Genomic DNA, 23,925 nt, shown 5'->3' with positions numbered 1-23,925 from the left:
TAATTCTCTTGCTTTTTCTATGATCCAGTCGATGTTGGCAATTTGATCTCTGTTTCCTCTGCCTTTTCTAAATCCAGCCTGAACATTTGCAAGTTTTTGGTTTATGTGCTGTTGAAACCTAGCTTGGAGAATTTTGAGTATTACTTTGCTAGTGTGTGAGATGAGTGCGATTGTGTGGTACTTTGAACATTCTTTGGCATTACCTTTTTTGGGGATTGGAATGAAAACTGACCTTTTCTAGTCCTGTGGCCAATGCTGAGTTTTCCAAATTTGCTGGCATACCAAGTGAAGCACTTTCACAGCATTGTCTTTTAAGATTTTAAATAGCTCAGCGGGAACTCCATCACCTCTACTAGCTTTGTTTGTAGTGATGCTTCCTAAGGCCCACTTGACTTCACACTTTAGGATGTCTGACTCTAGGTGAATGGTCACACCAAAGCTAACAGGGACCTGTCTAAAATACATTGGCTGTGGACTATGGAGTTTCCAAACACCTAGGTAGTTGCTGAACTGGAAGTGGGAGTGAGTCAGTCAGTGAGACTTACTCAGTATTTCCTGGGCTGTGATCAGGGTCTGAGCTGCTAACATGTTACCAGGCAGGGCTGAAAGAGGACTAAACCACAGGGTGACCCTGTAACATGGGTGGAGATGCACTGAACAATAAATAGTGAAATAAGTAATCTATACCAATTAGAAATCTGGTTTGGAGTAGACAGAGGATGTGCACCCACTGGTTGACTCTGGGAGGATTTACTCTGGGCTGAATGGATGGGGAACAGAAAGTTTATCCATGAGTCTGGAGGATGAGAGAACACAGTGTAGCAGATGCTGAGGATATCCTGCCTGTATCACCCTGGGCCTTGACATTTTGTGCACAGCAGCCTGATTTCCAACTGCCAGCATCTGCCTGTTTACCAAAGGTCTTCATCTGGTGGTTTGACTTTGCTCTGTTCAGACATGCAACAGGCCAGAAGTGCTGGAGAATTAGTGCCTTCCCAGCTGTAGCCTTCCACTAAACACTGTGGAATTGGTGCTCTTATATCCCAACTCCTTAACTCGTTGTGCAGGATAACTGAGGCTTACATTCTGCACTGACCCCTAAAGTTCCCCAATAAGGTTGAATTCCAATTGTGGTGGCAATTTCCTTAAACATGAGCTTCCTACAGGCTTCTGTCCCTCCTGTCTCAGGTCCCTACCTCCCTACTCAGGCAAAGTACTTCCACTTGAATTTGTATCTCAGTCTAGTTCTGAGGGAACCCAAACTAAGACACACAAGCAGTGGACAAATGCTCTGAAGGTCCCTCTGGCTTTTTTTTTCTCTCTTGTAATCTGTTGAATAAGGATAAGAGGTTTATGGAAGTGTCCTGATGGGAGAGACTGACTGAGGGGGAAACTGGGTCTTGTTCTGAGGGTATCAGAACAAGAGGGCAGAGAGAATGAAAAACTCTGACGGCATCAGAGGGCATACAGAACGAAAATCACAATCACAGACTACTATCCACGCTGATCACATGGACCACAGTCTTGTCTAACTCAATGAAACCATGAGCTATGCCGTGTAGGGCCACCCAAGATGGTCAGGTCATGGTGGAGAGTTTTGACAAAATGTGGCCCACTGGAGAAGGGAATGGCAAACCAATTCAGTATTCTTGCCTTGAGAACCCCATGAACAGTATGAAAAGGCAAAAAGATATGACACTGAAAGATGAACACCCCATGTCAGTAGGTGCTCCATATACTATTGGAGAAGAATGGAGACATAACTCCAGAAAGAATGAACAGATGGAGTCAAAGCAAAAGCAACACCCAGTTGTGGATGTGACTGGTGATGGAAGTAAAGTCCGATGCTATAAAGAACAATACTGCAAGGAACCTGGAATGCTAGGTCCATGAATCAAGGCAAATTGGAAGTGGTCAAACAGGAGATGGCAAGAGTGAACGTCAACATTTTAGGAATCAGCGAACTAAAATGGACTGGAATGGGTGAATTTAACTCAGAAGAGCATTATATCTACTACTCTGGGCAAGAATCCTTTAGAAGAAATGGACTAGTCCTCATAGTAAAAAGAAGAGTCCAAAATGCAGTACTTGGATGCAATTTCAAAAATGACAGAATGGTCTCTATTCGTTTCCAAGGTAAACCATTCAGTATCACAGTAATCCAAGTTTATGCCCCAACCAGTAAAGCCAAAGAAGCTGAAGCTGAACGGTTCTATGAAGACCTTCTAGAACTAACACCAAAAAAAGGATGTCCTTTTCATTAAAAGGGGCTGGAACGCAAAAGTAGGAAGTCAAGAGATACATGGAGTAACCAGCAAATTTGACCTTGGAGTACAGAATGAAGCAGGGCAAAGGATAACAGAGTTTTGCCAAGAGAATGCACTGATCATAGCAAACACCCTCTTCCAACAACACAAGAGGAGACTCTACACATTGGCATCACCAGATGGTCAATACTGAAATCAGATTGATTATATTCTTTGCAGCTGAAGATGGAGAAGCTCTATACAGTCAGCAAAAACAAGACTGGGACCTGACTGTGGCTCAGATCATGAACTCCTTATTGCCAAATTCAGACTTAAATTGAAGAAAGTAGGGAAAACCACTAGACCATTCAGGTATGACCTAAATCAAATCCCTTACAATCATACAGTGGAAGTAACAAATAGATTCAAGGGATTAGATCTGATAGACAGAGTGCCTGAAGAACTATGGACAGAGGTTCATGACATTGTACAGGAGGTGGTGATCAAGACCACTGCCAAGAAAAAAAAATGCAAAAAGGCAAAATGGTTTTCTCAGGAGGCCTTAGAAATAGCTGAGAAAAGAAGAGAGGTGAAAGGCAAAGGAGAAAAGGAAAGATATACTCATTTGAATGCAGAGTTCCAAAGAATAGCAAGGAGAGATAAGAAAGCCTTCCTCGGTGATCAGTGCAAAGAAATAGAGGAAAACAATAGAATGGGAAAGACTAGAGAGCTCTTCAAGAAAATTAGAGACACCAAGGGAACATTTCATGCAAAGATGGGCACAATATAGGACAGAAATGGTATGGACCTAACAGAAGCAGAAGATATTAAGAAGAGGTGGCAACAATACACAGAAGAACTATACAAAAAAGATCTTCATGACAGAGATCACCAAGAGGGTGTGATCACTCACCTAGAGCCAGACATCCTGGAATGTGAAGGTAAGTGGGCCTTAGGAAGCATCACTACAAACAAAGTTAGTAGAGGTGATGGAATTCCAGTAGAGCTATCTCAAATTCTAAAAGATGACACTGTTAAAGTGCTACATTCAATATGCCAGCAAATTTGGAAAACTCAGCAGTGGCCACAGGACTGGAAAAGGTCAGTTTTCATTCAAATCCCAAAGAAAAGCAATGCAAAGAATGTTCAAACTACCGCATAATCGCACTCATCTCACACTCTAGCAAAGTAATGCTTAAAATTCTCCAAGCCAGGCTTCAACAGTACATGCCATGAACTTCCAAATTTTCAAGCTGTATTTAGAAAGGCAGAGGAATCAGAGATCAAAATGCCAACATCTGTTGGGTCATAGAAAAAGCAAGAGAGTTCCATAAAGACATCTATTTCTGCTTTATTGACTACACCAAACCCTTTGACTGTGTGAATCACAATAAACTGTGGAAAATTATTAAAGAGTTGAGAATACAAGACCACCTTACCTGCTTCCTGAGAAATCTGTATGCAGGTCAAGAAGCAACAGTTAGAACTGAACATGGAACAACACACTGGTTCAAAATTGGGAAAGGAGTACATCAAGGCTGTATATTGTCACCCTGCTGATTTGACTTATATGCAGAATGCATCATGCAAAATGCTGGGCTGGAAGGAGCACAGACTGGAATCAAGATTGCTGGGAGAAATATCAATAACCTCAGATATGCAGATGACACCACCCTTATGGCAGAAAGTGAAGAAGAACTAAAGAGCCTCTTGATGAAAGTGAAAGAGAGAGTGAAAAAGTTGGCTTAAAATGCAACATTCAGAAAACGAAGATCAAGGCATCTGGTTCCATCACTTCATGGCAAATAGATGGAGAAACAATGGAAACAGTGACAGACTTTATTATCTTGGGCTCCAAAATCACGCAGGTGGTGACTATAGCTATGAAATTAAAAGATGCTTGCTTCTTGGAAGAAAAGCTATGACCTTCCTAGACAATATAATTAAAAAGCAGAGACATTACTTTGTCAACAAAGGTCCATCTAGTCAAAGCTATGGTTTTTCAAGTAATCATGTATGGATGTGAGAATTGGACCATAAAACTGAGTGCTGAAGAACTGATGCTTTTGAACTGTGGTGTTGGAGAAGAGTCTTGAGAGTCCCTTGGACTATAATGAGATCCAACCAGTCAATCCTAAAGGGAATCAGTCCTGAATATTCTTTGGAAGGACTGATGCTGAAGCTGAAATTCCAATACTTTGGCCACCTGATGTGAAGAACTGATTCATTGGCAAAGACCCTGATGCTGGGAAAGATTGAAGGCAGGAGAAAAAGGTGACAATAGAGGATGAGATGGTAGGAAGGCATCACCGACTCAATGGACATGAGGTTTGAGTAGGCTCCGGGAGATGGTGATGGACAGGGAAGCCTGGTGTGCTGCCCTACACGGGGTCGCAAAAAGTCAGGATATGACTGAGAAACTGAACTGAACGGTAATCTGTTAAGGCTATCAGAAAGCAGAGAAGACAGGACTGCCCGGCACTCTCTTCAGCCCAAAGACATCTTTTCTTGGTACAAAAAAATTCTTTGCCTTTGGGAACAGCTGTCATAGTGTCAGCTCTGGCTTCATACTACTTAACCACACAGTACCACCTCCCATTGCAAATTTAAGAGACATCAAAAATACACTGAGAGATCAATAACAGAATCCTAGCTGTTGCTTTAAAAAATCTCCTACATTCCAGCTCATCTCTGCCCCAATCCGATATGTAAAAACATGCTATGAAGCATATTGATCACTAATGGAATCCTTGTAGAAGAAGTTTTAATGCCCTTGTCAGTCACTGTGTTCACATTGAGCATCTGAGTGAATCAGGTGGATAGATTGATCTTTGGTCTCCCCCGCCACCCAAATTAGGCCAGGAGACAATCACTGAACCACTAGTACACAGACTAAACTCTTTTTCTTTTAGTGAGGTTAAAGTCTTTGCAAAATCAGCTCTTAGAATAATGCTATTTGTCTGGGGATGTAGTCCATTTTTGGAGGTAGGAAATAGCTCCATATTTTGGAGAAACAAAATAGCTATTGTTGTCTATGTCCTTATACTAGAAGAAGTTCAATTGCAGAGAGAATGTTTGCATGGGTGCTCAGTCACTAGGTTGTGTCTGACTCTTTGCAACCCCATGAACTGAGGCCTGCCAAGCTTCTCTGCCCATGGGATTTTCCAGGCAAGAATACCAGAGTGGGTTGCCATTTCCTTCTCCAGGGAATCTTCCTGACCCAAGAATTGAACCTGAGTCTCCTGCATTAGCAGGCAGATTCTTTACCACGGAGCCACCTGGGGAGGCCCACCACAAAGATAGAGTGGTCATCTGCTATCATGGGAGGATAGTTAGCATCCTAACACTCTTTCCTCTATGATGTGGGTCGTATGGTAGAAGTTAGCCAAGCCAGATGGTCTTTTCTCTGATCTCTGTCTGCCAGAGGACAGACATAGGATCCAGCCTCACTCAGCAAGTCAGACATTCTTGCCCTGGACTTTTAATTTAGACTCAGAGACAGCTTAGAATTCCATGGCAGCAGAGGCACTTGGGCTGCTGGTCTCAGCTGCGGTGGTGTCCATCAGCCAGAAAGGCAGCAGGGCCAGAGTTGGGGGCATTCAAATCAAACTGTCCTGCAGCATGATCGCAGCTGTTTCTCATGTCCAGCCTCTCTCAGATCCTGTCTTTAAAATTTGGTTAACCAGCCTTCCGGTCAATTCTGTTAGCCCCCATTATCCTTCTACTAAAGTTAGCAGGTATCCACTCCTGTTGTGTGCCATCCAGAACCCTGAGCGGCACAGAGAGAAATATCCTCATGTGTGCAGAGTCTCCCCTGTAGGTCAGAGACCTGGCTCTTGTCCAGGGAGCATCTAGATGTCTAGGTAACTAGCAAAGGGGCCTTATCTCCTTCCCTGCAGAGAGCTTGATTGCATAATTATTGTTTCCTTTCCTGTTCTAAAAGTCTATGACTCTTCATGAAGTGTTGTACAGTGAAAGACTCAAAACTACTTGAATTTCTGCAGCCTTAGTGATAAGGAGAGGGTTCCTGGGGCAGGGGGGAAGCCATTATGTGAAGCCATTATGGATGCATCTTGTCCAAATCAAATAATCAAAGTATCTCAATTCCATATCATGCACATGTCCCCAAAGAGGTGATTGTATCTGATAAACAATGTTTGCGGCATATCAAGGCCAAGAAAATGCACAGTTCAGTTAAAAATGTTCACAGGTGTCTGTTATATGAACGGCCCCATTGGCGACAAAGAATCAGAGATGATAAGACAGGGAGAGTGACTGGCAATTATACATACTCAGTAATCTGAATGATTTTTGTAACCTGGAGAGTGGGCAATGTGGTCATAACATGCATACATCATGGGGTTTGGTGGGGAGAGTAGAGATTGTTTGTTTTTAAGCTGTTCCCATGGTCACATTATAATAGTTTTGGGGAAAACCCACTTGAAACATTATGGATCAGGGAAACTTTCTTAGTTAATGATGAAAATGAAAGGGAAAGTCAGTCAGTCGTGTCTGACTCTTTGCAACCCCATGGAAAAAGTCCTTGGAATTCTCCATGGAATACTGGAGTGGGTAGCCTTTCTCTTCTCCAGAGGATCTTCCCAACTCAGGGATCAAACCCAGGTCTTCTGCACTGCAGGTGGATTCTTTACCAGCTGAACCACGAAAGAAGCCCAAGAATAATGGAGTGGGTAGCCTGTCCCTTCTCCAGCAGATCTTCCCGACCCAGGAATCAAACTGGGGTCTCCTGCATTGCAGGCAGACTCTTTACCAACCGAGCTACCGGGGAAGCCGTAGTTAATGGTAAACCAATCTATTTGGAGTGGTTCAAAACAGTTCTTAAAGGAAAGGGAGACTATTATAGATTGAAAGAGGCTTAAGAGATATGCCAACCAAAAGCAATGGTAGATCCTTACTTAAATCCTGATTCAACTAAAACTGTAAGAACATGAACTGAATACTAGATGATATTAAGGAATTATTGATGATGATATAGTGGGGGTATTAGGGGTATTGGGCTGTGTTTTTTTCCCAAGTCCTTACCATTAGAGATACATACTGAATTTATGTATGAAATAAAAGAATGTCTTGGATTTGTTTGAAATATTCTAGCACAGTATTAGAAAAGTGTGGTCTACAGATCAGTGCCAGTTTTCAACTGTGTGCTATCAGTTTGTGATAAATGCAGACATTGACAATGAGTGTTTAGAAACTGCGATATACTGGAGTGGGTTGCCATTTCCTGCTCCAGGGGATCGTCCCAAGCCAGGGATCAAACCTATGTCTCCTGTGTCTCCTGCATCAGCTGGAAGATTCTTTACCATTAGTACCATCTGGGAAGACCAAGAACCTGGGATAACACTTTACATTGTCATGGCATCCAAGCAGCAATGAGTGGACTTGTCTCATTGACCAGTGCAGAGCCCAGTTGGGTATCATTGAACTTGCATGGTGAACGGCCTGTGGTCCGTGATAACTGGAAATTAAACAGAAGGGTTCTTAACCACCCTTAGGTGGTTAAGGATAGCTTAGGAAGAAATGCTTTAGCACACACAGAGAGGGGTGAGGGTGTAGAGTTAGATGAAAAAGTATTGCAAGCATCAGGTGACTGTTGAAGCTAGGTGAAAGGCATATAGCACAATTCACTCTATTTTGGGGAAAGTTTGAAAATCGACATAATTTGGTTTATTAAAATTAACCCAACATGCTAATTTTAAAGACACACATTGTCAATAAATATATTTATATCTAAACATACAGTATGTAAGTATAATACATGTGTATTTCACACACATAAAAATGACACATAATATAGAAAGATACACAGAATTCATAGCTCACATAGCTTACATAACATACGTAGTTTCATTTTACAGAACTCTTAGGTAAACAAATTAATTTGCTAGATGATAAGCTTGGTGAGCTTTTATTATATAACTATAATAAACTGATTATATAATAGATGCCTTGAGGCCAAGGATCTTGTGAGATACCATTTCTGTGTCTCCACAGCACTCAACCCAGGGTACTGCAGAGTTAATGGTATCCAATAAACCCTGGCTAACCGGCTAAACTCAGGAAATGAATTGTGATGCAGAGTGGTTTAATTCTCCCTGCAATAAGAACATACCACTCAATTCAAGAATCAGTTTCCTGAATCTGCCCTCATGGAGATTTGTCACAGAACATTTGAGACTGAGGGGAACTTGGAGCTTTATAAAATGTCCTCATTTTGTAAACAGAAATGAGGGCCAGAGAAGTTCCATGAGCCTCGCTGGACATCTCGCTTGTTAATGGGGAAGCTACTGCCTCCAGTGCCTACAATTGGACTGTTCCTTCTGCCATATTGTTTCTCAGAAGATACAAATCCACCTCTCACCCCATGCCCTTTGCTCCTGGCTTAAAATTATCTGGTTTCAGATGTAGGAAAGAGAAAGTTGTCAAGCTGACTCTACCAGGAGGCTGAACAGGAGATGTGACTACAGAACAAGTCATATCATGATTAGTATTTACCCAGCACTGCTCTGTGCCTCTGGCCTTCAGGAACTTTCTGTCTATTGGGGAAGGCAGGTGTACACGTGTCAAGAGAGAGTGGTTTTTCTGTGTAGGATTAAAGCTTAAAGGATTAGCTAGGTAGAGCCCTGGGAGCTGGAGAAGGGACAGAATGTCTTAGAGGCCATAGCGCTTGGGCATGAAGTCAGAGAACCAAGGAGAGGGCAGAACTCTGGGTTAGAATCACACGGACCTGGGTTCATGCTTCACCCTGTTGATGTTAAAGAGCTTGAGAGGTTTCTGTGGGGAACCGGGTAAGATCCAATACTGGCTGGATTTAAACAGACCAAGTGTGTGGAAGTGTCTGGCAGCAGGGAGAACCATGAAAAGGGCCTAAGGAGATGAAAGTGTGGAGCAGGTGATGGCAGAGGGAAGAGTGAGAAAATGCAGGTGTGAGAATTTTGACTTTTAAGTAAAGAAACAAAAAGACAAAAAACCCTGCCAACCCTCCCACCCCCTGCCCAAGACTATGTGACATGCCAGGTGCTGTTCTAACACCACACAAATTCGAACATCCTGAATTAGGTATTATTGTTATTCTTGCTTTACAGATGAAGAAGCTGAGACAAGGAAGGTTAAGTCACATGCCCGAGGATAAACAGTAAAATCAAGATCACACCCAGGCAGTCAGTCTGTCTGCTGCTCTCAGCTCTTCACTACCACTGCATACTGTAGTGAAGTAAAGGTATTAGAGGTAAAAGTCATGATGAATCCATCCTGACCAAGTGACTTAGAGAATGTTAATGCCATTGACAAGTTAGATATATTAAATGAGAATATTCGCTTGGGGGAAAGCAGATACATGTAGCTGGTTTTTTATACATTTTGTTTAAGTTGACAAGGCCACATCTGAGTAAAGTGTCCCATGGGAATTTAGAACTATAGGACAGGAACTTGGGAGAGACGTGGTTGCCAGTTCCCTCCTGGCCATACTTGAAAAATGTGCCTCTTCATTCTGGCCTCCATGATATCAGATAAGAAATCTGCTATTATTTGAATCGGTTTTGCTTGTAACTAACGCATCATTTATTTCTGGTTGCTGTTAACATTTCTTAGTTTTCAGAAGTTTAATTATGATGTGTTTGATGAGAATTTTTTGAGATTTATTGGGCTTCCCTGGTGGCTCAGAGGGTAAAGCATCTGCCTGCAATGCAGGAGACCTGGGTTCGATCTCTGGATTGGGAAGAGCCCCTGGAGAAGGAAATGGCAACCCACTCCAGTACTCTAGCCTGGAAAATCCCATGGACAGAGGAGCCTGGTAGGTTACAGTCCTTGGGGTCGCAAAGAGTCGGACTCGAATCAGCGAGTTCACTTTCACTTTCACTTCATCTTATTTCAGGTTCATTTAGCTCTTGTAGGTTTCTGCTTTTCACCATTTATTTCAGCCATTATTTCTTTGAATATCATTTAGTCCAACAGTCTTTCTTGTCTCCTGCTAGGATCCTGACGATATAGGAGTGAGCTTTTGTTAAGAGTGTCTGGCAGCAGGGAGAACCATGAGAGCCTAAGGAGATGAAAGTGTGGAGCAGGTGATGGCAGAGGGAGGAGAGAGAAAAGGCAGGTGTGAGAATTTTGACTTTTAAGTAAAAAAAAAGAAAAAAATCCCCACCATGCCCCCGCTCCCCTGCCCTTTTTGTTAGAGCTTTTGTTACTGTCCACAGATGTCAGAAAACCAAGAGCTTTTGTTACTGCCCCACAGGTCCCTTCCCCCACCCCCAGTCTCTTTTAGCTGTTTCTCAGATTGAGTGAATTTAATTGAATTGTTCTCAAGTCCAGTAATTCCATCTTTTGTCATCTTCATTCTACCACTAAACCTATCCTGTGAGTTTTTATTTTAGTGGTTGTACTTTTCAGTTCTATAATTTTCATTTGGTTCTTTTTTTGTAATTTCTATTTCTTTGCTGAGGTTTTATATTTTCTCGTGTTTCTAGGGATTTCATAATTGCTTGCTGAAACCATTTGACTGCTTTAACATCTTTGCCAGATAATTCCAGCATCTGATTCATCTCACTATTGATGTCAGCTGATTATCTTTTTTCATTCAAGTTTTGATTTTTCTGCTTCTTGGTATGACACATGATTTTTTAAATAGCATTCTGGACATTTTGCATATAATGTTAGAAGACCCTTGATCTTATATAAATCTGTTTTAGTAGGCACTCTATTTAGTTTTTTTTAAGGCTTACTTTTGTAGGCTATCGTTTCAATGACAGTTTAGTTTTCTGAGTCCTTGCAGTGTTGTTCTGGTTCACTTTGTGCTGCTGGCTCTGCTTAAGCTCCCACTGGTTTACTACATGTGATACTTGTGTGGGTAAAGGTGTTTCCCTGGGCTGCTGGATGTCATTGGGCAGATGTAGAGAGATGCCCTGGGTTACCTTCTGCCACTGCATGGAGGTCTGGAGACAGCCTGCTGGCACTGCTAGTGCAAGCGTAGGGCCCTGCCTGCCAACATGGTGTTGGGCAGTGTATGAGCTCGGTACCTCAGTTTCTCTGTTTCCACTGATGTGGGCAGATTGAGTCCACTGCTGCTGGGGGTTGGGTGGTCTGCAATGGGTTGGCCTGCCGGCATTTTGCTTTTGTCACTGCTATGAGTTTGCTGCTGTTTGTGACTGTGGGGTGAGGATGGGTTGGAAATTAACTTCTGCTTCTTGATATTGCTATGAGTGGGTTTGGCCTGCTGTTACCATTGAATATGTACCTCCTTATTGAGGCCCTGCTATGGTTCTCTTTTCCTGGTCCTTTATCCAGAGAGAGCAGGTTTTTCTTCCTTCCTTCTTTCCTTCCCTTTTCTTTTCCTTCCTTCTTCCCATCTTCTTTCTTGCTTGATTGCTTTCTCTTGCTCTTTCTTCCTCTATTGCTTTTGTCTTTTTTTACCTATTATCTGTTGGTTTCAAGTGCAAGCTGGCTGGTACCCAGGATCTATGGAAGATAAAAGAACACCCAGGGAATTCTCCATGGTGTTGTTCCTCAAGTCATGAGGTCCCCAGCCAGTCCACTTTCTTCTTTCCATCTTTAAAAGTCTTTAAGAGTATGACTGTCTTTTGAATTCTTTCTGTGACCTTTAGTTGCTTTCAGAGGGGAGAAGCCAGGAAAAATAAATCTGTATCATCTTCTCCTGGAACTGGAAGTTGCTTCAGGATTTTGGGCAAGTGTTTTTAGTTTAACCCACGGTATTGGCTGCTGACTGCTGCTGTAATAAATTACCTCAACCTTAGTGGCTTAAAACAAGACAAATATGTTATCTGTTGTTTTGGAGATCAGAAGTCCAATAATGAATCTATAGAGAAGATCAAGGTATTAGCAGGGTTGCCTTCTTTCCAGAGGCTCTCGGGGAGAATTTATTCTTTGCCTTTTCAAAGAATGCTATCTGTGGTCTCCTTCCAGCAATGGCATCACTCTGACTTGGGTTTCCATCATCACCTCTCCTTCTCTGACAGTCCTCTGTTTGTTACAAAGCTAATGGATGTACTTTTGGATACAGATGCCCCAGCCTCCCAGCTCTTCTTCACAGAAGCAGCGGGTGTTATGTTTCTTCTGAATGTCTCCAAAGATATTTCAGGCATCCACAAACATTTATCTTTTGCCTTTGTTTCCCCCATAGAAATGGTAATTGACTACATATACTCTTTTCCCCAATTAATAATAGAGTTTGGATGTATTTCCACATTTGAGTGAAAAGAACTTACTCATTCTTTTACAGCTGCATATTGGTCCATAATGTGGACAGGCCATAATCCATCTAACGGCCTCTTACAATGGGACATTAGAGGCCCTGCTGGGATTTGAGGGGGTGACTGACAGTGGCCTTATTTTCAAGGGAGGTAAGTGCTATTTACAGTCATGGCTGAGAGGAGCTTCAGCTGTGCAGCAGTAGGATAGAGGTCAGATTAGAAAGGGATAATGAACCAGTGAGCACAGAGCAAAAGGGACCGTCTCACAATTTCACTGTGCTCTCTAATTTACAAAGGGTTTCAGGGACATTTTATATTAATATTGAATATTGAATATTCACTAACTTATGAGAGCCTCATAAAGACTCCGAGACATAACAATCACCTATTATCTATAATTGGCATAGGAGTAAATTCAGGCCCAGCGAGGCTGAGTGACATGCTTGGAGGTGAACAGCAGTAGAGTCATCTCAGTGTCTTCTCTGTTTCCAAATTCCAGCATCTTGTATCTTGGCTATTTCCTGGGTCCCAAAAGGAAGAGAGGAGCTGAACAGAGATACAATGATTAAATAAAGGTGTTTTTTTTTGTCGTTGTTGTTTGCGCATGGATATGTGTGTGTGTGATTTTTTTTTTAAGGTAAAGGAAACTTATAAATATGTGATGGAAGATGGAGAGGACATAGAAGAGGGCTGAGGATACAAGACAGTGGAGAGAGAATGTGAAAAATCAGGGGAGGGTTAGGCACTGCAACCTAGCTCCCAGGCATTCCTGAACCAGAACATCTGAGATCTCCACACCTTATATCCAAATGGACCACACACCTTCTAGAGAGTCAGCATGGCAAGCATTAATCAGGATCCCAGGGGCATCCCATTGCAAAGTAACCAGAACGCTTTCATAGCTTGAATACACATGAATTACATTCTCATGAAATAATAAAGAATGCTTAGAGCATCTGACATTAAGCTGCAGATGCTGAAGGAGGCCAGGGGAAAATAATAGCCAGGGCAGGATCCTAATTCTTGTGTCTTCTGTGAATGCACCATGCAGTGAGACAGCAGTTGGGAAGGATTCTCTTGGGTGGATTTGGAGACTCCTTGCTTTCGCTGCTGGTAAAACCACTTTCTCCAATGCACAGCTTTCAGGTATTTAAGAAAAAAGCAATGAGAGAATAAGGCTGGTGGGTTGCAAGCAAGTAAACAGGCCTGACTCTGGTCCACAAGTCTGCTTGCTGAGAGAATCATTTATGCCAAAGGGGCTGTCATTTGAGTCTCCTTAATACACTGGATCCAAGCAAGAAACTGGGATAGGTTGCCATGGAAACTACTGCGCAGCGATAGCCCAAGCCCACAAGGGACAGTTTGGGTTTTCTGGACTTTGTGGTTTTCTGGACTTTGTGTTTTTCTGGAAAGGCCCAAGGACTGATTAGCTCCTGCAGGTCTAAAACCATGGCCTGTGGATCAATAACATTCAGAGATGTGGCCCTAGAGTTCTGTCAGCATGAGTGGAAACTTGAGCCTCTTCAGAAGAAATGGTACTGCAATGTGATGATGGAGAAATGTAGTAACTTGGTCTCAGTGGGCCCACTGCATTTCTAAGCCAGACATAATTGTGATATTGGAGCTAGGGAAAGAATCCTGGATTACTTTGAGGGAAGAAACAAGAAGCTGGTGAACAGATTTGGATTCAAGCTATAAAATAATCAGAGATAGAAAAGCATTTATATATAGAAAACATTCATCTCTTTTTCTGCATCAGAGAATTCATAGTGTGAGAAACTCTTTGAAGATGAAGAATGTGGGAAGGCCTTTACTCCTCAAACCTTGCTTAACACGGAAGAGTTCATATTGGAGCAAACAGCCAGGACTCCAAGATGGCATCAGTCATCCCCTGAAGGAGAAGGAGCTCCTGGATGTCAGATTAGGGTAGCTGCCACCCTGGATACTAATGCAGGATTTCATCCCTAAACACATTACTGGACCATTTTGAAGAGGTTATTTCTGGTATTACTAGTATTTAAATATGAAGAAAGGGATTGTTGCTGGGCTTTCTATAGTGCTGGCAGCTTAAGTGCTTTTCAGCTACTGCTGTTCTTACAAGAAACTTAAACATGTGAATTCCCTGGTGGTCCAGTGGTTAGGACTCCACGCTTTCACTGCCAGTGGCCCAGGTTTGATCCCTGAGTGGGGACCCAAGATCCCACAAGCTGGTTATTTAAAAAAAAAAAAAAAGGAAAAAAAATTAAAAATAAAAAAAGAGAGGGAAATCTTCCATAAACATGAGCAGCTAAGCTAGTACCACTAAAGAGGGTGCACTCTGCTTTCCTGACCATGACCTTTCCCAGGCACCTTTCAATCCTAATGGAAAATTAGCAGTAAAAGATTGAAAAAAAAGAATCTCTCAGAAACTTTTGATTATGTAATACAGTATTATTAACTATACTCACTATGCTGTACATTACATCCCCATGACTTATTTTAGAATTGGACATGTATAGCTTTTGACCACCTTCACGCATTTCACCCACTGCCTCTGGCAACCATCAGTCTGTTCTTTCTATGGCTTCAGTTTCATTTTTTTTTGGAGGGGGATTTCACATACAAGTGAGATTAAACAGTATTGGTATTTGCTTTCTCTGATTTCACTTAGTGTGATGCCCTCAAGATCCATCTATGTTGCCACAAATCACAGGATTTCCTTCTTTTTATGACTGAGTAATATTTGATTGTATATATGCCACATTTTAAAAAATCCATTCATTTCTTTATGAACTCTTATTGATTCCATGTCTTGGCTTTTGTGGGTGGTGCTGCATTGAGCACTGGGGTGCAGATATATTTCAAGATAGTGTTATTGTTTCCTTTGGATGGATACAGAAGTGGAACTGCTGGGTTACATGGTAGTTCTAGTTGCAATATTTTGAGGAACCACCTGTTTCCATGGTGGCTACACTAATTTGTATTTCTGCTAATAGTACATAAGGGTTCCCTTTTTTCCACGTCCTTTCCACACAGAATTGGTAATCACAATTCTTATAGGTGTGAGGTGATATTTGTTGTAGATTTGACTTGCATTTTATAAATGCAAATTGTATTGATGAGTGACAGCTGTGATGTCACTGATGACTAGTGATGTTAAACATCTTTTCCTGTACTTGTTGGCCATCTGCATGTCTTCTTTGAAAAAATGTCTACTTATATCCTCTCCCCATTTTTTAATTGGGTTGTATGCTTTCTATTAAGCTGTATAATGTTTTAAAAATATATATACTGTGGATTGTAAATCAACTATACTCCAAGAAAAAACAAAAATTAAAGGAAAAAAAAAGGCTTTCTCTGAATGTAAACTTGCTCATGGAGATTGTGTTCTCTGATAGGTATGGAAAGTGGTTTTCCTCTGTGAAAGAAAGTGCAGTCTGAGAGTCAACCACTGCAAAGTGACCTGGGGCAAAGGGAACAGAGAGAGAAAATGGAAAAAAAAATGTTTCAAGTCAAATGCAGACAAAAGCAAACTGGCTTGTCATTTATTTGGAAGTATACAAAGCAGCATACAAATGAAATTGATCATACCTGCTTCATCTTGCTTCCATTTAAGTATTTAAATTACAACCATTACGACATTTTACTGCTGAATTCTTTAGTACACATCTCTAAGCACTAGAGATGTTCTTCTACATTTTATTTTATAAATATAAATGAGCATCACCATTTGCCAGCCTGGACACGCTAGGCATGGGTGAGCAAGTTGTGCCTGCTTCCCCATCTGTAAAATGGGGCCAGTAACAGGGGTGTTTGAAATGACGGTTAGCCGTATTGAGGAATTCACGGTCTTACCCAAAAACTGTTGGTTAAGGAGGTGGCCCAGTTTAGGAACTGAGAAGTCACTGTGGCTGTAGCAAAGGCAAAGCGATGGGATGGGCAGGACCAGCTGCTAGTCCAAGGGCATTGAGAAGCATGGAAGGGGCATGTGGCAAGGCTGGGTCTATATTTCTAATTTTTCATTACTTAACTCAATTGCAAATTGTGATGTGTTTTCATTCTGGACTGCCATGTCCCCACATCTTGTTATCAGGATTGATCTTTTCAGTTTCTTACCAATCACATAGACTAAAACGGCAGCACTTTTTAAAAATTGCATTTCTGTGATGACTTACATCAAGCAGCTATTCATACTGACCCCTGGGAAAAAAACACGCAACTCAGTTGTGAGTTGTGTTTTATTCAGGGACCTTACTGAGGACTACAGCCTGGGAAGGCAGCGTCTCAGATAGCTCTGGGGAACTGTTCCAAGAGGTAACGGAGGAGTCTGGATATACAGGAGTTTCTGCTGAAAAACAAACAAAAAAACATGTAGTTTTGGACTACAGGGAGATCAAACCAGTCGATCCTAAAGGAAACCAACCCTGAATATTCATTGGAAGGAGTGATGCTGAAGCTGAAGCTCCACTACTTTGGCCACCTGATGTGAAGAGTTGACTCACTGGAAAAGACTCTGGGGCGGGGAAAGATTGAAGGCAAAAGAAGAGGGTGACAGAGGGTGAGATGGTTAGATAGCATCACCAACTCAATGGACGTGAATTTGAGCAAACTCCAGGAGATAGTGGAGGACAGAGGAGCCTGGCGTGCTATAGTCCATGGGGTTGCAAAGAGTCAGACAAGACTTAGTGACTGAACAACAACATGTAATATCTGTGGAAGTATAGATCTGACATAGTAGTTTTATTTTTCTAACATAAATTGAATAGATAACAATGAAAATAAACATTGTCCATCTAGCAGCACCTAAAGTTCTTTTGTATACTACCAGTAGTTTGAGAAACACTGATCTGAGCAAACCATTCTAATTAGTTCTTTGAAAATCTCCACTCAAGGCTAGCTGGTAATATCTGTTGCTTGAGTGGGATGTTGGTTGACCACTGGGTTTAGTTTGTAAAAATCTTCAAGATGTTCACTTATAAACACTCTTCTGTATGACTAAAACCAATAAAAAGTTTAAAAACTGAACTTTGAAAACTTTAAAAAGTATCACTGTATTGTTTTTTGTTAATTACCAGTAATATGATCTATTACATACATACATCATGAAAAGAAACAGACTAGTAAAGTGAAAAAGAGTTACACAAATATATTAAAATATGTTTCTCCTCCTTATAGTTCAGAGGTTTCTACAAGCAAATCCATCTTCCCATAGACTTCTGAAATGGACCAAAGATGATATCCTAGATAGAATGTTCAATGGCTAAGATGTCAATGAAGTGATCTGTAGGGCAGAATTAGACAATGATGCCACAGACCAGAGTCTTAATATCCTTATCTCTTAGTCTATATTAAAGGAAAACAGATAAATGGAAAATGCCATCCTAACAGCATGAAGATCAAATTAAGGAGTGAGGCTGCAGGGAAACAAATATTTTGTACTGACCTGTCACAAGCACTTACTCAGATACAAGCAAGCACACACCACACTGTTTTGTTGTTGTTTTTTTTTTTTTAACCCTGAAGTGATTCTGGCTTTTAGACTTCTAAATTCTCTGCTTTCAGAGTTTACCTTTTTTTCTGAACACCCACAGCACTGATATTAATCAAGGTTACAAAGTCACTGATACTAAAATCTCACCACCAAGTAGAAGTGGCTACTTCTTGGTATGGAAATTCAAATACCTTATATCTTTTGTCCTTTAAGAACAGTACAAAATAATCTAGTTTCCTTCTGTTGATAGCCATGGAAAGTAATCTCCAATACTTCAGTGACTGAATATGCTTAAAACTACAGCATATTAAAAAGTAGAGACATCACTTTGCTGACAAAGGGCCATATAGTCAAAGCTATGGTTTTTCTAGTAGTCATGTACATATGTGAGAGCTGAACCATGAAGAAGGCTAAAAAGTGAAAGTTGCTCAGTCGTGTCTGACTCTTTGCAACCCCATGGACTATGCAGTCCATGGAATTCTCCAGGCCAGAATACTGGAGTGGGTAGCCTTTCCCTTCTCCAGGGGATCTTCCCAACCCAGGAATCAAACTGAGGTCTCCTGCATTGCAGGTGGATTCTTTACCAACTGAGCTATGGGAAGCTCTGAAGAAGGCTGAGTGATGAAGAACTGATGCTTTTGAATTGTGGTGTTGGAGAAGACTCTTGGACTCCAAGGAGATCAAACCAGTCAATCCTACAGGACGCCAAATGCAAATATTCATTGGAAGGACTGATGCTGAAGCTGAAGCTCCAATACTTTGGCCACCTGATGGGAAGAGCCAACTCACTGGAAAAGACCCTGATGCTGGGAAAGATTGAAGGCAAAAGGAGAAGAGGGTGACAGAAGGTGAGGTGGTTAGATAGCATCACCAACTCAACAGATGTGAATTTGAGCAAACTCTGGAAGATAGTGAAGGACAGAGGAGCCTGGAGTGCTGCAGTCCATGGGGTCGCAAAGAGTCAGATACAACTTAGTGACTGAACAAAAACAACAATAGCAGTCAAAGGCATCTATGGATTAACTTCACATTAAAAAAACAATAAAACTAGCAACTTCAAAATTCAACCTGCAGTTTTTCAAATATAAGTCATCATGGTTTGAAAATTATTGGGGGGCCAGTTGAATAGGAAAAGCCCATGGAGAAAATGTAGATAACTGGTTGTCAGAGAAAGATCTGGAGTCTTGTTTTCTCAAAGGACTGTTCATTTCCTATTTCCTTCCTGTTAGGTCTTGTTCCAGTGGTGCTGTATTTTGAGGTGGATACTGTTCCCATATTTGTTTCTCCCAGAACTGGAAGCCATAGTGTGTAATTCCAAACTTTTAAAAGGCTTCTCTTTCCAGTCAAGAATCTGCAAGACATCTGGTTTGAGAGGGCACCCTCATTCACTGTTAACATACACATGTAAGCTGATCTATGTGCATATTCTGCTTTCTGGAGACCTATGGAGTCTTATGCTAATTAAATTTCCCCTAGAGTTTCTAAAAATCTAATTGCTCAGCGTTGCTGGCTTTTCTCATAGTCCCCCTGTCAAGTGATAGAACACTTCAGTGCAATTTGTTCCAAGGACCTTTGAGGGAGGGATTAGCACGAGGCTTCCGATTACAATTTCAGGGAGCTCGGTGCTGGGAGATGTCCTTCTACCAAACGAATCTCAAATAAACCTTAAGGATGCAGCTGAAGAAGAGAGAACCTACCAGCACAGGCTTGGTTGGGCTATTTAAAAGCCATTCCCCCCCCCCCCCAAAAAAAAAAAAAAAAAAAAGCCATTCCCCTTAAAAAGGAACAAAATAATGCCATTTGCAGCAACATGGACCTAGAGATTGTAATACTGAGTGAAATAAGTCAGACAGAGAAAGACAAATATCATATCATATTGCTTATATGTGGAATCTAAAAAAAGGGTACAAAAAGAACAGAAATAAGAGCACAGACATAGAGAAGGGTGCAGGAGGAGGGACAAATTAGAAGATTGAGACTGACATGTATACACTACTATATATAAAATAAATAACTAATAAGGACCTACTGTAGAGCACAGAGAACTGTTCAATATTCTATAATGGCTTACATGGAAAAAGAATTTTAAAAGGAGTGGGTATACGTGTATGTGTAACTGCTTCATTTTGGTGTACACTTGAAACTAACACAACACTGTAAATCAACTAAACATCAATAAAATTTTTTTAATTAAAACTTTTTTAAAAAATGAAGCTGCTACTGATCAAACAAGGGCAGGACAGGGGTGAGGCACCAGTTGTTCAGAGGGTGACAGAGGGTGTGGGCAACAGGCAGGCGGAAGCAAAAATGAGAGGAAGGAGTCCACTTGGGCAAAGGATTCCTTTTCCGCTTCCACCACAAGTTGACAAGCCTGCACCCATCAATCTGGCATATCATAAATGAGTTTACACACTTTGGTGAGTGGTGCACATTTGTTCTTTTCTCACCTCTCACATTTACAATCTGGTGGAGATGAATAGACTTTTTTTCTTTTAATTTGCGAATCTTAGCTCTTATTTTAGATGGTTCAAATGTTCCTTCCATACCCAGTGAGTATAAAACAGGAAACTCTGGCGTTGGAGAAGCAAAGGTATGAGTAAGATGTGATGGAGCTTTTGGAACCATAGTTAGATTATTTGGGGACACACGTTCACAGTCACATGGGCACAGTTTTACAACTTGATTGAATTCTTGTATTTGATTCACCATAAGGCTTTGTACCCTTTAAAAAACCTAACTCATCAAGGGACTTGTTTGGCAGTCCAGTGGTTAGGAATCCACACTTCCACTGCCGGGGGCCCAGGTTCTATCCCTAGTCAGTGGGGCCAAAAAAAAAAAAAACCCAAAAAAAACTCATCGAATGGAAGACTGTTCTCTTAGGTCAGGTTCTTCCAGAAGTAGACTCTGAGTCAAGGGTTCAGGTATAGGAGATTTATTATGGAAATACTCCCAGGAGACACCAGTAATTGAATGAGAGAAGGAGGGCAGGGAAACGAAGGAGTCAGGAAAGGGTGAGATAGTGAAACCCCAGCTTTGACCTGACCAGGAGGGGAGCTCTTGAACTTGAATCGTGCCTCAGAGCATGTCCTTCCTGGAAAGAAGGAAGGTGGACTTCTGGATTCCCAAACCACTTGGTCACTGGCCTTAGGTCAAACGGATGGCCTAAAGGCAATAAAACCACCAGACACTGCCGGCTCTCCATCTGGGCTGGACTGGCTCCAGGACCAGATCACAGATGCCAGCCTTGGCCTGCAAAGCCCTTAGCTGGGGGCTGGGCACACCAAGCCTGCAAGAGACCTGATGGGTTCTGGGAGATGCACCAATGGTACTGGCCACAGGCATACCCCCCTCCTGCCCCCATACACCTGCTCTCACCACCAGGCACCAGTTACTGGTCTTTCATCAAGTTCTGCTGCAAGAGGAAATGAATAATATCTTTTGAAAGTCCTGGCATCAGCTTTTCATCCTGTAGAGATGTACTTCCTTCTCTGAGTGGGTAGAAGTGGGTGTCCCTGGAATGTTTCTGTAAGATGGAGCAGCCATTCTGGTTGAAGATGACCCTAGCCATTTGAAAACTGCGGAGGGTGTACTTTTGGTTCTCCTGGTCCTTCAGTTCATTGATTTTCTGAGACAGACACTGGCAGACAGATGTGGAGAGTGAATTTCCAGATGCTGGCTGTGGACTGCCAAATACTTCATAGAATTTATCCAGAGATTTCCGAAGTCCATCATCCTCTTCCTTGGTTTCTGGTTGGCCCTTCACAGAAAGGTAAAGCCAGGAGTTCTCAGAGGTCCAGGAATCATTTTGCTCAGTATTTAGGTTACTGTTGTCTGCAAGACAAAACACATTCCAATCCTCAAACACATATTTTAAAATAACAGAAAGCAAGGCAAGAGCAAATGATATTTCTTTTCAGTTAACACACTCACTGTTCCTTGGTGCTGGATGAAGCACAAGCTGGAATCAAGATTGCTGGGAGAAATATCAATAACCTCAGATATGCAAATGACACTACCCTTACGGCAGAAAGCAAAGAGGAACTAAAGAGCTTCTTGATGAAAGTGAAAAAGGAGAGTGAAAAAGCGGGCTTAAAACTCAATATTAAAAAGATGAAGATCATGGCATCCAGTCCCATCACTTCATGGCAAATAGATGGGGAAACAATGGAAATAGTGGCAGACTTTATTTTCTCGGGCTCCAAAATTACTGCAGATGGTGACTGCAGCCACGAAATTAAAAGACGCTTGCTCCTTGGAAGAAAAGTTATGACCAACCTAGATAGCATATTAAAAAGCAGAGACATTATTTTGCCAACAAAGGTCTGTAGAGTCAAAGCTATGGTTTTTCCAGTAGTCATGTATGGATGTGAGAGTTGGACCATAAAGAAAGCTGAGTGCCAAAGAATTGATGCTTTTGAACTGTGGTGTTGAAAAAGACTCTTGAGAGTCCCTTGGACTGCAAGGAGAACCAGCCAGTCCTAAAGGAAATCAGTCCTGAATATTCATTGGAAGGATTGATGCTGAAGCTCCAATACTTTGGCTACCTGATGTGAACTGACTCATTGGGAAAAGACCCTGATGCTGGGAAAGGTTGAAGGCAGAGGCAGATGGGGACGACAGTGGATGAGATGGTTGGATGGCATCACTGACTCAGTGCACATGAGTTTGAGCAAGCTCTGGGAGATGGTGATGGACAGGGAAGCCTGGCGTGCTGCAATTCATGGGGTTGCAAAGAGTCGGACATGACTCAGCAACTGAACTGAACTGTTCCTTAGTAACTGGCAATGGGTAGAATCACCTGATTTCAGAATCGGTTCCCACTATCTAGGGATTATGCCACTCGTTTCCTCACAATAAGAATACCTTACTTGCATGTTTCAGGCAGGGGTTCTTAACCTGGGAGTCCTTATATAGAAGTTCAGGGTGTATATGAACTAGAATGGGGGAAAAACCTTATTTTCATTAACCTCTACCTGAAATTAAGAATTTCCTTCCATAAAGAATGTGGGTAACAAACTTATTAGCAGCAGCGTCTGCGGCTCTGTTACCAACAGATCGCAGCTATTTTTATTTCATATTAAACTTTGTTGAAGATGTTTTAAAATATCACTTATGCTTATCACTATGTATGAACCAAACTGTCCCTTCAAATTCGTATCCTGAAGGCTTAATTTCTAATGTGACTGTAACTGGAGATGGGACTTTAAGGTTATTAAGGTTAAATTAAGTCATAAGGGTGAGGCCCTAATCAGACAGGACTTGAAGGCCTTATAAGAAGAGGAGGAGATCCTTCTCTCCCCTTCCCACCTCCTCCCGCCCCCATGTGCAAGAACCAAGGGAAGGACATGTGAGCATGTAAGCACACAGTGAAATGGTGATCTTCTGTAAGCAAGAAGGAAAGTCCATGCTGACACCCTGACCTCAGGCTTCCAGCCTCCGGAACTGTGAGAAGATACATGCATTTCTTTTGTGTGAGGCCCCCAGCTGATGGCACTTTGTTATGGCAGCCTGAGTAGTTGAAGACACACTGCTCTGAAATCACCATAGTTATTACTTCTGATACTAGATCTTATTATAAGTGTTAGTAAAAAGCATCATCTATTGAGTACAATATCATATCTTTGTTCTTTAAATGTTTTAATAACTATATTTCAATATTTTTTCCTTAGTAATCCTATATACTTTAATTTATGCATTTAAAAACATTATTCTGAGAAGAAGCTGAGAGGCTGCACCAGATGCCAAAGGAATTCATGGCACAAATACAGCAATGACCCCTAACATACAGTTCTGGGCCTTTATACAGTTCAGACATTTTCTTTTCTACTCCCTGTGAGAATCTTTTAGACTCTTTACCTCTAAATTAAAGTTATCACTTTTGTGCTTTATAAAGGAGGGGTAACAAATAAACTAAGTGATTTAATAATAAAGAAGAAACCAGATCTAAAGACAAATCTTAGTTCCTGATCTAACCTGCTCCTCTCTG

General features: G+C 41.6%; 1 protein-coding gene across 2 annotated transcripts in view; it reads right to left on the bottom strand.

Moving 5' to 3' along the window:
• Positions 1-16,044: 16,044 nt before the first annotated feature.
• The window catches only part of SHLD1 (shieldin complex subunit 1), a 107,466-nt gene continuing 99,585 nt past the window's right edge, over positions 16,045-23,925 (bottom strand). The window contains exon 3 of one of the 2 annotated variants that reach the window (XM_065921474.1): positions 16,045-21,770. In XM_065921474.1, coding sequence (XP_065777546.1) covers positions 21,328-21,770 — 443 coding nt within the window. In that variant the 3' untranslated portion in view covers positions 16,045-21,327. The remainder of the gene's footprint in view (positions 21,771-23,925) is intronic. The other variant, XM_065921476.1, reaches the window with a different exon arrangement.

Source organism: Muntiacus reevesi, chromosome 2 (genome assembly GCF_963930625.1).
Source record: "Muntiacus reevesi chromosome 2, mMunRee1.1, whole genome shotgun sequence".
Classification (NCBI taxonomy): Eukaryota; Metazoa; Chordata; class Mammalia; order Artiodactyla; family Cervidae; genus Muntiacus; species Muntiacus reevesi.
The sequence above is the reverse complement of the archived record's forward strand: the minus strand, read 5'-3'. Positions and strand labels throughout refer to the sequence as shown.